Consider the following 15,628-nt stretch of genomic DNA (forward strand, 5'->3'; position numbering starts at 1 on the left):
GGTGATTTGAAAGCCTCATATCGGGATTCATATTCTCTCAATTTAAAATCATGCGTGTGATTAATATATTCATACTATTTTAAAATTAATCGTCGGGATTTATAATCAATTGGTTTACAAGTCTATAAATCACACTTTTTTTTGTCTATATATGTATTCATTCTTGGATTTCCTCTTTTTTACTTTCTGACTACTCTCATCCCTGTGTTTAGAAAACTATCAAAGATTGTAATGATTAAAATTCTGTGATATTTCTTTTCCTTTTTAAATCGACAGAGAACATGTTCTCTAAATAAAAACTTATAATGTTTTGTTATTAACTGACATTATTTATGCATTAATAACATCAAGGATTAAGATCCATGAAGATTTTTTACCTCATTGTATTTACAGAGAACATATTTTCTAAATTAAAAACCAATGGTTTTGTTACCTTTGATTTTATATAGTTTTATATATATATCAAAAAAGAGAATTTTTTATTTTTTTGCTTCCTTTCTTTACGTCCAAGCAACATAGTACAAAATTTCTTTTATATATGTATATATATATATACAGTAGGGAACCGATTGTCCGGAACGATCGGGACCATCGCTATTCCGGATAACTGATTTTTCCGGTTTTCTGAATCGCTACAGAAAGCCGTTTTTTTATTGTTAAACCCAACTATAAAAAAAAATTATTTTTTTTGGAAATAATCTTAAAAAGAAGAAAAAACGATGAAGTAATACACTAATGATAATTTCCAAAATGACGGCAAGGGGAACATCTTTCAAAAAAGAAAGTAAAATCTTATGAGGAAAAAAAATTTTTTTTAAAAGAATGGCGGGAAAATTTATTGAATTTCGTTCCGGTTTTCTGATTTCCGGATAAAGGGTTCTGTACTGTATATATATATATACAAGGTACGTAGCGTTTTTAAAAAGTGTTCAAAGGTGCTTTTTTCATTGGGTGTTTTTAAAAGTGCCTGATTTTCCCTTTTTCAAAATAAGGTTTTTCCTTTGCTCTGTTGATTTTTGTTTAGTATTATGCAAAAAGACACAGTTCACATTGTTCTATTCAACGTTTTCACAATTAATTCAACCCCAATCTTTTTTGGTGTATTGACAGTCCGTAGCGTATGAAAACAACTTTCGTTTTACAATATTCAAAATTTCACGATTTTTGATAAAGTGCTTAAAAATATTGCTTGAATGGTGCTTATATTTTGTTGAATAATTTGGCTATGCACCCTGATATATATATATATATATATATATATATATATATATATATATATATATATATATATATATATATATATATATATATATATATATATATATATATATATATATATATATATATATATATATATATATATATATATATATATATATATATATATATATATATATATATATATATATATATATATATATATATATATATATATATATATATATATATATATATATATATATATATATATATATATATATATATATATATATATATATATATATATATATATATATATATATATATATATATATATATATATATATATATATATATATATATATATATATATATATATATATATATATATATATATATATATATATATATATATATATATATATATATATATATATATATATATATATATATATATATATATATATATATATATATATATATATATATATATATATATATATATATATATATATATATATATATATATATATATATATATATATATATATATATATATATATATATATATATATATATATATATATATATATATATATATATATATATATATATATATATATATATATATATATATATATATATATATATATATATATATATATATATATATATATATATATATATATATATATATATATATATATATATATATATATATATATATATATATATATATATATATATATATATATATATATATATATATATATATATATATATATATATATATATATATATATATATATATATATATATATATATATATATATATATATATATATATATATATATATATATATATATATATATATATATATATATATATATATATATATATATATATATATATATATATATATATATATNTTGAAGTTGAGTAGAGGAAAATGTAAGGAAGGGGAGAATTTTTTTCCCCGTTTACCCAGCGAAACGTCATTTCCTCCGTGACCTTGAAGGCAGGGAAGGGAGGAATGTTTTATTTTCTCCTTTAAGCCGTCAATCAAGCTCAAGGGTGTGGCATGCTGATTTCGTTTTCTGTTTAATTTACGAGGGAGGGTGGGGAAAATGCATTGCATGCATATCAGTGAACAGAAGATGAAAAAGAAAAATATATTTATCTATTTGACATCGATTAATAAAAATAAAATCTTTTTCTTCTGAATAAATTCAAGTGCGGTATCATTTGCAAGTTTTTATTGATGTGGAATCACATCTGCTGTAATTAAATATCGAGTTTTTATCAACAAAAAAAAATAATAAGAGGAGAATTGTTTATTAATTTAAACACAGGATTATTTTAAGAAGCAGATTGCAGTTTTGTTTTTCTGATTCCACTACGTTTGATTTTTTTTTTCACGATAAATTTTGCACTCAATAAATTAATTCTTTTTACTCATAAATTTTATCATTAGGTTTTTTTTTTTTTAAATTCCGTTGATCTTGCCTTGTTCTTTTTTAACTATCGTTTCGGTTCGATAAGTTTCAAGTGTTTTTATTTAGATTAATAAGTTTAAGATTAAGTCCCCCGTATAATTAGGTATGAAATATATTGCATTATTTAATCTTTGGTTTTGTTTATATTAGTTAATTTAGGAATTGTAATTATTTTTAGAAAATAAATACGAGAATTTTGTATTTTTTAATCTTGTTTTTCTTGTCTAAACTTGGCATGTGAAATTTTTAGCTGCAATCAGTGGTCGATTGTCTAGCATTACCATTCAGGGAGTTGTAATGAGGCCTTTTTTTTTGTCGGCGTGTAAGAGAAATAGTAACGTAAAACAAAACAAACGTTGCCACCGGCGGAAATGAAATACAGCCAAAATTTGGGAGCCATGTAAGAGAATTATGTGTATTAAATATTTTGTGTTTCAGCGAATTCGAGGGATTTTTACAGCTGATATATCAATTCAGAATTTATATTGTGGAGCTAAAATAAATATATGTATATACTAGAGATTAATAGAAATATACTTGAAAACTTCTAACTTAATTGTTTCTGTTTTAGGGAGAAAGGCATATTAACAAAATACCTAATGTTCGCTATCTAGTCATTGATGAAGCTGACAGAATGGCTGAGAAGGGTCATTTTGCAGAATTAACACAAATTCTAGAAGTGATAAATGGGTAAGATTTTAAAGTAACATGTTAAATTACTGTATGTTTATTAAAACTTTTTTTTAAATAAACTATTTAAATACTGTTAATCTGCTAAAAGATTAATAGAACAGTTAAAAGAAAATTCTTTGAAATGTTAATTTGGTTATTTCTATAGTATGCTTTCATGCGTCCTTTTTATTTTCAATTTCTTAGTTTAAATTACGTAATTATTTTAATAATTAAATTTCTAAATGTTTATTATTAATTTTTGATGTTTTTTGTTATGATGGTGTTAATTTTGTTTAAATTACGTAATTATTTTAATAATTGAATTTCTAAATGTTTATTATTAATTTTGATACTTTGAAATAAATATCTTAAAGATATATAATCTTGAATAGGTACATATACTCATTTAAAAAATGATTTTTCTAGTTCTTTTTCTAATAGTTTTAGGTTTTTCTTTTGATGTCAACTTATAGACTTCATTTGATGTTTAACGCTAATTGAACTTACAATTTTTTAACCACTTACTGCTATAAATAATGGTATGCAGTTATAAGAAAATTGTATATTTTTGTATAAGAAATTTTTTTTTTTTTACCAAGATTACTCAGAATTGCTTAAAATAACCAACGCAGATTGATATAAATGATTGAAAATGATAGTGATTAAGATAAATCTATATATTAAATAAATATAAATAGGTTTCTTGTATTTTTCTACTAATTGGATTTTTATTCACAAACCACATTTCTGTTTGTAGGAACAAGGAAAACAAAAAATTACACAAGTACGTTTTTTCTGCTACTCTTTCAATGGAGATTCCTGATCTTAAAATTAAAAAGAAAAAGCACAAATTAAGTATGTTTCATTTGTTAAATAATAAATATTTGTTCTTTATGTACTATATTTAAATATCCAAAAGAAATTTTTAAGTATCTTAATAAAATCTCTCACTATGAAAACAAACAAAAACTATATCATAAATAATAACTTATGTACATTATTTCTAAGTATTAATTTGTGTCTTAAAATATATGTACATAAAAAATGCTATTTTCTTGTTTCACATTTGCTAAATAAGTACATTATATTTTAGTTTATTATATTACATTATATTAAGTTTTTTAATCATTTTATTAAAGGAATGCTGAATTAAGTAACAAATTTTAATTAAAAATTTAATTAATTATTCACTAATTTACTATAGTAATGTGAGTTTATTAAGTTTTCTTAGTTTGCTTTATTTTTTACATATCTTTTTAAATTTGTAAAGATCACTAATATTAATCTTGTTTACTATTTGTTGCATATGCTAAAAAATACACCGATAGCATTTTTAAGTTATAGTTTAACTATAGTTTTACATAATTAAATTAAGTATTTAATAATTTAAAAAAGGGAATGTGTGACTCAATATTGAATAAATTAGTGGACTTGAACCATAATGTATTCACCCTCGTTCGCAACAATCTACCAGGTCAAAAATTAATTAGTTTTTAAGGCTAACGATTATTTAATGCGACAAAACGGCCTTACTTTCCGGTCCCCCTTACATTTAAATTCTGCATAAATTGTTCTTATGTGTCTAATATAATTAAGGAAAGAATTCTTTGTCAGAAATTAGTTATTTTTTCATGACCACTTAAAGTTTTTGCAGTTTGTTTATTAATATATTCTTCTTATTAAGAACTTTGAACAATAGACAGAAAAATCTTTCATTAGAGTGCATGTCTTAATCATAATTTTCTTTAAAAACAAAAGGAGCGCCAAATATTTTCTTATTCCATAAATGCATATTTTTTTGTTGAAAAATTTGGCTATGCACCCTGGAAAACATTATTATTTAAAATACGTGTTAATTATGGGCACGTCTTGTCAATTTCGGTTATGGGACTTTCCATTGCGCTTTTAGGCACTACTTATTCTATGAGAAACTTTATAGTATTTATGTAAAAAGACGTTGGTTGCTAATATTTTGCTTCCTGAATTTCAGCACAAAATAATACTTTCACAGTATACGAGTTGTAATGGTTCTTTATTTATTTTAGAGTCCATGATTAAATTAATTGGTTTAAAAGATCCTGTTGTAATTGATCTTACTAATAAGAAAGCAGTTGCTGGAACTTTGATAGAATCACAGTTAGTTTGCAAGAATGAAGAAAAGGTTTGTAGATTTAACTGCTTATAATTTATGTATTTTAGTTTAAAGAGATGGTTCAAAACCTCCTTTGAAAGTTGTATAATATTCTGTACATGTTCCTCCTTTTCTGGGTTGATAAGTCTATGTATTTTTTGGTTTGTTTTGGTATTTAAAAAGCTTCATTTGGATCACACTTGATGTATGAAAAAAATCATTTACGAAAATGAGTTTATTTTCCTACATATTTTATTTAAATTTAAGTCACCAAAACCATATTATCACCAAAAAAAGGTTATCAAATAAATAATCAAAATGTGGTTATATACTAGGCAAAAAGTTTATTATATTTGGTCATTCATGAAAAACCTGTAACGAAAGTTGTGGAGTTGTCAAAAAAAGTTTACTACCTCTCCCTTAAAACATTATCTTCTTTTGTTCAGTTAGTTCAGTACTTGGCACTTGTTAAAATCACTATTGATATTGAAATGCACTAATTTTAAAAGCAAGTATTGTAACTATTGGTTATTATTTTGTGGTTACCTTTAAAAACCACAGCCTTTTAAAGAGTTAGAATGAAAATGCATCATACTATATAATCTAATAAAATTTCATAGTTTGACGATTTCATTTTTGAAAAGCAATACTTCGTCTCTCCAGTGTGTTCAAGATACAGGGATGTGATTCTTCCGCGGATCCGCTGATTTCCGCTTTTTTCAAATTTTTCCATATCTTCCGCTCTTTTTTCATAAATTTCGCGGAAAAATTTTTTATTCAATAAATGATATTTTGTTGAAAATTTTTTTCTTCCGTGGAGCGAAAGTATTGAAGCCCCCAATAAACCTTTCTTCACATGTCAATCTGCTGGCTGGGGTAAAAGTGGTTGACCTTGGTAAACCAATGCCGTCTCCTACTCCACTACTCTCTTATCTTTTCAGGGATGAAAGACTTTTTAAAATTTCGGACCATGTTCCAAAAACTTTTGGGGAGTCGAATGAACGATATAGTCGGACTTGCGCGCCGTTGCCTTGACAACCGCGACTTCCGCTATAGATTGGAAAAAAGAAAAAAAGTCCTAAGCAGTTTCGTTTCGGCCGCTGATATTTGATTTCTTTTGATTGGCTGATTTACAGAATTTTAAATATTAGGAACTTGCGATTCTTATTTCGATAATTTTTATGTAAATCATCGATTTTCGTATTTAACTGATTTAAAAGTTACTTGTTGAGATTCGCTTTTACACGATTTAAAAATCATTACTCGCAATTCCCATTCACGCAATTTAAAAATTCAATATCGCGATTTGTATTTAAGCGTTTTTAAAACCCAATATCGCAATTTAAACGTTTTTAAAACCCAATATCGCGATTCATATTCCCGCTAGTTTAAAATCCAATGTGGCGATTCGTATTCATATATATTTTTAAATTTCAATATTGCGATCCGTTATCATGCGGTTGTAATATCAAGCATCGATTTTCGTATTTATACGCGGTTTAAAACATTACTCGTTGCGATAAGAATTTACAGACTCTAAAAATTATGCATCGTGATTCTTATTTACGCGATTTAAAAATTCAATACCGCGATTTGTATTTTCGTGCTTTTAAAATCCAATATCGTGATTCTTATTCACGTGATTTTAAAATTCAATATCGTGATTCTTATTCACGCTATTTTAAAATTGAACATCGCGATTCTTATTTACGCGATTTTAAAATCAAACATTGTGGTTCTTATTCACGCGATTTTAAAATCCAACATCGCGATTCTTATTCACCCTATTTTAAAATCGAATATCGCGATTCTTATTCACGCAATCTTAAAATTCAACATCACGATTTTAAAATCCGATATCGCCTTATTCACGTAATTTTAAAATTCGTCATCGAGATTCTTTTTCACGCAATTTTAAAATTCGTCATCGCGATTCTTTTTCACACGATTTTGAAATCCAACATCGCGATTCTTTATCTAAGAAGAAATGGACTATGGGAGAAATGAACTTTCTTGTCCTATCAACACTGATGATCAAAAGTCTGCAAAACGCAGTCTACAGATCAGTCATGTTAATAAAAGACCATCGAAAAAACAAAGAACTGATGAGAAAGTCCATAAAGGTCCTTCGACCATTAAACAAATGTTTTTTAAAATGATGTGATACATAAAATCGTGCTTATGCATAATTACTCAAAGTTATCTAAATTATTAAAAAAAAATTATTTTAATCAAGATATTATTTAAGAACATAATTACCATTTATTTATATTTATTTGAATAGATAATAATGTAATCATTATCAGATTGACTATTGAATTCATATCATTTTTTCTTTTGCACGTTTAATGCTACAGTTATAAACTTCCTCTTTGTGTTTTTGTCAATCACATCCCTGCAGATAACATTTCTGGTGTTAAGCATTATGCCACAGCATATGAAAACTTATTTTTAAACATTAATAAGTTATGTACATGATTTAATAAATTTTTTTGCCTTTTAAAATTTTATTTTATAATTTAAATTAATGGTATACCTGGTATATTTTGAAATGTAAATTTATTTATATTCGCTTGATTTAAAATGTGATTTTAAGCATTCATTTAATGAATAGTAAATGCATAGATTTTCCATTAGATATCTCTATTTAAAGTATTAGCAAAATTTATGATTTTCTGTTTAGTTCTTGAATTTATAATTTTAATTTGAAATGATTTTGACCACCATTACTTGTAAAGAAATTAAACAAGGGTAATTAAGCATACATGATTAATGCAATTATGTTTTTTTGATTCATAGTAAGTTTTGGTAAAATACAAAGATATTCCAGCCCGCAATTGTGATTCTTTTAATTCTGTAATTGAGGTTTACCATGCATATCATATTTATTTATGGGGTAATCATCTTTTTTACTTGCATTTAATTTTTATTTTTAAACTGAAAAATAAATTACAGCAAGTGTCAGGAAAAATACTTTCTGCTACCACACTTTTGTTTTATTTAATCAAAAATTCAAATTAACCATATACTAATTATTTTTATAGTTCTATTTTTATTTTTAAAAGTTATGCTGTAACTCTTATTAGCTATCATTTCATATTTTAAGAAAGAATTCCGTTAATGTGAACAGCAATGAACCTAATTTTTTATTTTTTTTAATTTCAGGACGCCTATCTCTATTATTTTTTAACCATGTATCCTGGTAGAACACTAGTATTTTCTAATAGTATTGATTGTGTTCGTCGCCTTAGGTCTGTCTTAGAATACTTAAACTGTGATCCGTTGCCTCTTCATGCTTCTATGCATCAAAGGCAGAGGCTAAAAAATCTAGAAAAATTTGAAAAGAGCAATACCGGAATCTTGTTAGCCACAGATGTTGCTGCAAGAGGCTTAGATATAAAAGAAATCCAACATGTCATTCATTATCAAGTGCCACGTACTGCTGAGGTAATTATGATTCAATTGAGCTATTTGTTCTATTAGTTTTACTTCTTAAGATATGGTTTTGTTCTGAGATATTAAGGTTTAGTCAAACCTTATTCAAGCATTTTTGTCTTACTTTTGAAATTAATTATATTTCTGTGTAAAAGCACTGTAATTCCATTGTCAATTCTTGCAGAATTTAAAGAGTCAGCCTGCAGCACACAAATTGAATTCACTTGTAAACCTATCCCAGGCAGATATAAGGTTATTATTGTAAAAATAAGGTTTTATCTAACATGTAGACAGGAAAAGTTTCATGTTTGAGGTAGAAAAGCTAATTTAAGTAACATTTTTATACGCTTTTAAATAAATAAAAGGATAAGTCCTTATAGAGCCTGTAAACAATAAACTAACAATCAGATTGTTTGGAGGGGAAAAAAATTTCTTCAATTTTTCTTGTTAAACATAAGTTTTTTATGTTTTGACAATCCAGTTAATTATGTGGGATTTTTTAAAAATCATAATTTTTCTTTAGCTTGTATATATTTTCATATCAGCAAGCAAGTTTTGTTAAAGAATTCAAACGTGTGGTAATTGAAAAAGTTAATGAATTGAAAAATTTTTTTTTTCTGTCTCGCATTTTTGCTGGCCTTTAAAAAATAAGTGATTATATTCTGAGAGAAAAAATTATCTGTCAGTTCTGTGATAACTTACGGAGTCTCCAACCGCACATCAGGCGTTCAGCTGCTAGGTATACAATTGATAGTAAATATTCTCCTTGTTGGAATTCACTGCAATTTTTATGAATTATCATTTTTAGCTTCTTTTGGTGTTGATCTCAAAGTATAAAACAACAAATTAGAAGTAGTCATAGATCTTGTAATAGTCGAATTTATAAACTAAAGTAATTGCTTTTTCCCCTCTAACTTTTCTTAAACTCTTATAATCACAAAAATATATATATATAAACTTAAATTAAATGAAAATGTAGTATCATGTTTTTAAGATTGTAAAAATAGAATATATAAATGAAGTTCTAAACCATTGTTCCTGGTTTCAGACTTCATTTACGTTAGGAGTGCACAACCTTTTTGAATGAAGGGCCACATGCGCAGCAGATTGATCAATGAAGGGCTGCGTGACAAAGTATTTCACAGACATAATGACAGAAATTGCAATATAAACATTATTGTTCTGGGCACTAAATTCTTTCTTTCAGTTAACCTTGTAATATCTTTGCATAAAATTAAATACTTTCAAGTGTTTAAAATCAGAAACTGCAAAACTGATTACTTAGGGAAAAAAAGCAGAATCAATTTATTAGGAAAAAAAATTATATAAATTGAAATTATTAAACTGTGGGAAAATTCATGGTTTTTTTCTTTATCATATTATAATACAAAAGTCCATTTTAAGCATAAATTTTAGCATAAAAAAATTTGTTCATTGAATTAAATTTAAAAAATAAATAAATATTCTAGTTATTAGAATAAATGAACGGTAAAACTTTGATTGAAAGAAAATTTAAGAGGATTGAAAATTATTAAAATAAAAATGACGAAAGAAAAGAGATCGAAAAACTGAAATGATTGAGATTGAGTGAGTCAAAAACTATTTAATTTCCAAATTTTTTAAATGTTTCAAAAATGTGTTTTTTTTTTTCTTCATTTTGTTCATTGCTGCCGCGGCCGCACATCGAGGGTTGGCGGTCCGCATGTGGCTCGCAGGGCCCATGTTGTGCGCCCCTAATTTACGTCATCATCATGTCGAATTACAAAAGGAATTCCTCATATTTTCTATTTTAAATTTATATTATCTATCTTATTTACTTATAATTTAGTTTTTTATTATATAACTTATATTGTTACCGTGTAATTTGTTTTACTATATCAGGGTTCGTAGCATTTGTAAAAAGTACTTAAAGGTGCTTTTTTGGGGATTTCGTTTTTAAAAGCTTTTAAAGGTGCTTTTTTCAGTTGGCGTTTTCAAAGAGTGCTTTTTTTCGAGTAATTTTTTTTTCTCCCTTCAGTGATATCTGGTGAATCCCATGCATTTCATGAAAAATGGGGAGTTTGGTACGTAATCATTCACACGGACTTCATGTCGTACCCACGTTATGACTTGCGCATGCGATCACACTTGAAACCGAAACCCGAGTGCTCCAATTCGGATAGAGAATATCAGATCCTTATGAAATGTTTTTCTTTTTAATTTATTTTAATTTTGTTCTTGTTTATTTTATTTTACTTTTAACACTTTTTTTTGACGTAGGGGGTAAGGGTACTTTTGTTCTGAGTTCAGGGTCAAGTTGAATTCACTCGGTGATGTGGGAAAGTACTGATTGTTTCGATTTACGCCCGTTTCTTTTTGGGTTTTTTTTAACGCTAAAACTGTTTATAAAAAGTTTTTGTTTTTCAATAATATAATTGATTGAATATGAATTTTTTGAGTGCTTGAAAATTTTTGTGAAGTGCTTGCAAAGTTTTTAAAAAGTGCTTATTTTTGATTTGACTACGCACCCTGTATATAATTATGTAAGTGTTGTGTGTATCATGAACAAACTTATTACAGTTTGCATCTGTTTAACAAAAGCTATTTCAACATAATGCTTGTATTTATTTTAAATTAATAATTTTCACCCCAGACTTATGTTCACCGCAGTGGTAGAACAGCTCGAGCTAAAAATGAAGGGCTCAGTTTGATGATGATTGAACCTCAGGAAGCTGTTTTTTATAAAAGGATCTGTAAAACATTAAACAAAGGTAATGTTCTCAAATTTTTATTATTATGAAATTTCATAAAATTTTAATGTGTAATACATGTTATAATATAAATTATAATTACTATAGTTTAATGATACATTTTATTGTATAATGTATTTATACTTTTATCTCAAAATGCGATTATATAATAAACTATATTATAATATGATTTCACTGTATTATACGTTTTAATGTAGGTCATAAGGAAATTAAAACACATTTTAATTTCCTTTTAGCATTTAAATTCATTTTAAGTGGGCAGAGTTTAAAGAACAGAGCTAATTCTAGGCAAGGTTAGCGGGGCGCAGCACCCTAATGCCCTTTTAGTCAAAAGGATCCGCCCTGCTGCCCCCTGAAGCAAGTTAATGCCCTGATGCAATAGACTCCATACCCTTTTTGCCCTTTTTTTCCTCAACCCTTCTTAATTTTTTCCCAAAACTCTACAATCGATTTCTTTAGCTTTTGTTATTTTCAACTCTTTATTTAGTTTGTCATTGCTGTCAACACATAGATTTATACAGGGTCATCAGGCCCCCTTGTTGCACTTGTCTTTGAAAGTTTGTACACCCTCTTCTAGAGCAGAAAAGTTACCACAGGGGCCTCTCATCAGTTGTCCAGCAGCTATTCATAAGTGGGGAGAAGGATAGATGCCTTTCTCTAATTCTTGGTAACTCTTCACCCTAAAGCAGTGGTCGGCAAAGTGCGGCTCCAGAGCCGCATGTGGCTCTTTGGCTCCTTAAGTGCGGCTCTGGCACAAATATCCACGGAAGGCGCAATAATATTTTCATTTAAAAAAAACTTAAAAAACTGAAATGCAATTGCTGGATTTAAAAAACAAGAAGATATGGGGCTCTAAATTCGGACGTCTTTGTGTTGAATTGGAAATATTGGAGAAGAAAAAATTTGATCTTAGTTCACAACACAAGTGGTCTGCTTAGAATGACCTGGAGAAGGAAGACATGCTCATTTTCAACGCTTGGAGTAGTATTCCTGACTCTTTCGATCAGCTGAAGAAACTCGCGTTTGCTGTTCTTTCCCTTTTCGGTTCTACAAATATATGATAACAATCTTTTTCAAGCATGAACATTATCAAGAGTAAACTGAGAAGTCGTCTTATTGATGAGAACTGGGAATCATGCCTAAAATTAAAAACAACAACATACAAACCTGACTTACTCAAACTTTCCAAGGAGATGCAAGCACATTGTTCGCATTAATAAATACTTATTAAGTATGAAATTTAGTTTTATTTAGTGTACTACTTATTTAGTGTAATAAAAGCTTACTAAACAAGCAGATTTGGCTCCCAATTTTTTTAAAAAATTGTTGTAATGTTCATATTTGGCTCTTTGGCTAATAAGTTTGCCGACGACTGCCCTAAAGGAACATAAATCTGTTTTTCTCAAGCAGTATTCTGTTGAAAGGGTGGGAGAGTGGTCCCATGAAAGGTCATCCTCAAAGACCCCCATCCCCTCTGTGGGAGGCAGAGGGGATGGAAATAAACTCTATAAAAATTCATTCAGCTATAACTCAATAATTATCAATTTTTTTTTTTTTTAAATTTTGGGAATCGTTTTAAAATGCAAAAGTTGATTAAGAGTTCAAATTTGAAAAAGATATCTTAATTTGTTCAAAAGTTAGGAATTTATTGGGGAATTTTTTCTTAATGTGTGACTTGCTTTCTGTGTAAGAGAGAGGAGGAAAAGACTCAAGGACTTTTAAAATCGTAAGATTTACAATTGTCCGCAGGGGGTGGAAGTTGGGGTTGAGATCTTACGGAATCCCCCCCCCACTCCTCTCTGAAATACTTAAAGATGGAAGGGGCCAATTGGAAAAGTGTTGATTTTTGAGACAATAAAAGGAGCAAAAAAGGAACATACTGCCAACATACAACAACAAAGGAACATACTTTGGCAACGACGTCAAATATTTTTAAAATTTTTATTTAATCCAATTTTTTTTCTGTTACTTGTGTATGTCAGAAAGTGTTTAAAATTTTTATTGATGCTACATTTCATTTGGTGTTAAATTCTGTGAGTAAGAGCCAGAAAACAATTTAAACTTGTATCATTATTTATTTCAGAGTTTTAACTGAAATGCAGGTGTTCTTGATATTTGAAAAGGGTCAGAAATTAATTGATTAAATTGATAATGTTGTGATCTGGAAATATTTGATATTTTTATGATCAGATTAAGAGAGATTATATAAAGATTTAAGTGCTCTAGCTAGTCTAAAAATTTTCGAAATTTTGATTATGAAATTCCGTCGTCAAAGACACGAAAGTTGGTAAAAACATAATAAAAACTATAAATAGTTTTGCAGTTTAAAAGTGAAGTCAGGAGGTGTCATTTAATTATAGGGATTTTTATTAACTTGTTTTTCTCTTACCTTGTACTATTGCAATAAAACCAGTTTCAAGACATAATACAATTTAAAATTAGCTTAATTAACAAAATAAAATTAACAATTTAATAAAAACATCATAAATTGGCATAATTTAACTGAACATAAGTTAAACTTTCGTCTTTATTAGTGATGAGAGTATGAAACGTTTTACTGTACTGCATTGATTTAATTACAACCTTTGTTGTCTACAATTTAAAAAAAAATTAATATCTTATGCTAAGTAAGAATAATTTTACTGTGTAGGACTCGAGCAATAACATGGTGGGGGGATCCAATGCTACATCCACCAAAAATTGCTGAAGGTGCAGGTAGCCTTTCAAAATCTGGTAGTGTGGAAGTTGAGACTCCAAATATTGAAGAAGCAGGCTGCTCTTCATTACCTGGTGATACTTTCAGCCCAGTTAATGAAGCAGGTGAAGAAATTTCTTCAATTGATTCTACCCAAAAAAAAACTGTTGATGTGGAACCCAACTTGGAGACAACAAGTGCATCAAGTAAACATAGAACTGTATATGATCAAACTTGGTTGCAAAAATTTCAATGGCTGCAACATTGCAAAACAGATGGTAAAATTCTATTGTGTAAACTATGCATGAAACAAGAAAAATTCTAGCTCTCCATGGGTGGAGAAGGGTTGTGTAAGCATCCGTTTAGATAAAATTAGAGGCCATGAAAAGTGATTGGCACATCTTGAGGCAATAGCCACTGAAACCGATGCTAAGAGCAATAATTTAATCGATTCGACAACAAATGAAGACACAAAAACTTTTAAGGTTGTGACTGCACCGATGAAGTGCCTTAATTTTTTAACTAAGTATAACTTGCCACACAATACTTTTTTTGAGCATTTCATAAACTTTTGCATAGATGATCTGAACTGTACACTTTTAAAACCATTAAAGAAAACAAAAAGTGCTGTATACACCAGTTACACAGCTGTTAGAGTGCATGCCCAGCGTTCAGGAAGAAGAAATTCTAACTGATATTAACAGTAGCCCTTTCTTTTCTGTGGCTATAGATGGAACATCTGACATTAATAATAGAAACATATGGGTGTAGTAGTCAAATACAGGAAAGATGGAGAAGCAAAACACTCTTTTGTAAGAGATTGTAGTCTACCAAATCGAAAGGCAGACACAATTTTATCGGCCCTATCCGAAGTTGTCAATGGCTGTGGTTCCATAAATAAAATGTCCACATTCATAAGTGACGGAGCCAGTGCTATGGTAGGAAAAAAAGAGGAAGTAGTCACAAAATTAAAAAAAGAGAACAACAAAATAATATCTGTAAGTTGTATGAACCACAGATTGGCATTGGCAACAAAGGATAGCTTTGAGTGCCTTAAAAGGCTCGTTAAAGTGGACGAAATTCTAAGTAGTACTTACAAGTATTATAAAAGCAGTTCAGCTAGAACGACTAGCTTGAAGAATGCTCAAAATGTATTTAATGTAGAGAATAGAGGTACAACAATTAAAAGAGTGGGTTTCACTAGATGGTTATCCCACAATGAAGCAGTAAATTCAGTTCGCAAGAACT

At 27.9% G+C, this 15,628-nt stretch overlaps 1 protein-coding gene across 1 annotated transcript in view; it reads left to right on the forward strand.

Annotated features, from left to right (window-relative positions):
- LOC107438634 (ATP-dependent RNA helicase DDX24) overlaps window positions 1–15,628 on the forward strand; it is a 32,074-nt gene that overhangs the window by 11,888 nt on the left and 4,558 nt on the right. The window contains exons 8-12 of the mRNA XM_043048100.2: window positions 3,269–3,387; window positions 4,127–4,224; window positions 5,415–5,530; window positions 8,666–8,947; window positions 11,568–11,685. Of these exons, the coding sequence (XP_042904034.1) occupies window positions 3,269–3,387; window positions 4,127–4,224; window positions 5,415–5,530; window positions 8,666–8,947; window positions 11,568–11,685 (733 nt within the window). The remainder of the gene's footprint in view (window positions 1–3,268; window positions 3,388–4,126; window positions 4,225–5,414; window positions 5,531–8,665; window positions 8,948–11,567; window positions 11,686–15,628) is intronic.

This window comes from Parasteatoda tepidariorum, chromosome 6 (assembly GCF_043381705.1).
Source record: "Parasteatoda tepidariorum isolate YZ-2023 chromosome 6, CAS_Ptep_4.0, whole genome shotgun sequence".
NCBI lineage: Eukaryota > Metazoa > Arthropoda > Arachnida > Araneae > Theridiidae > Parasteatoda > Parasteatoda tepidariorum.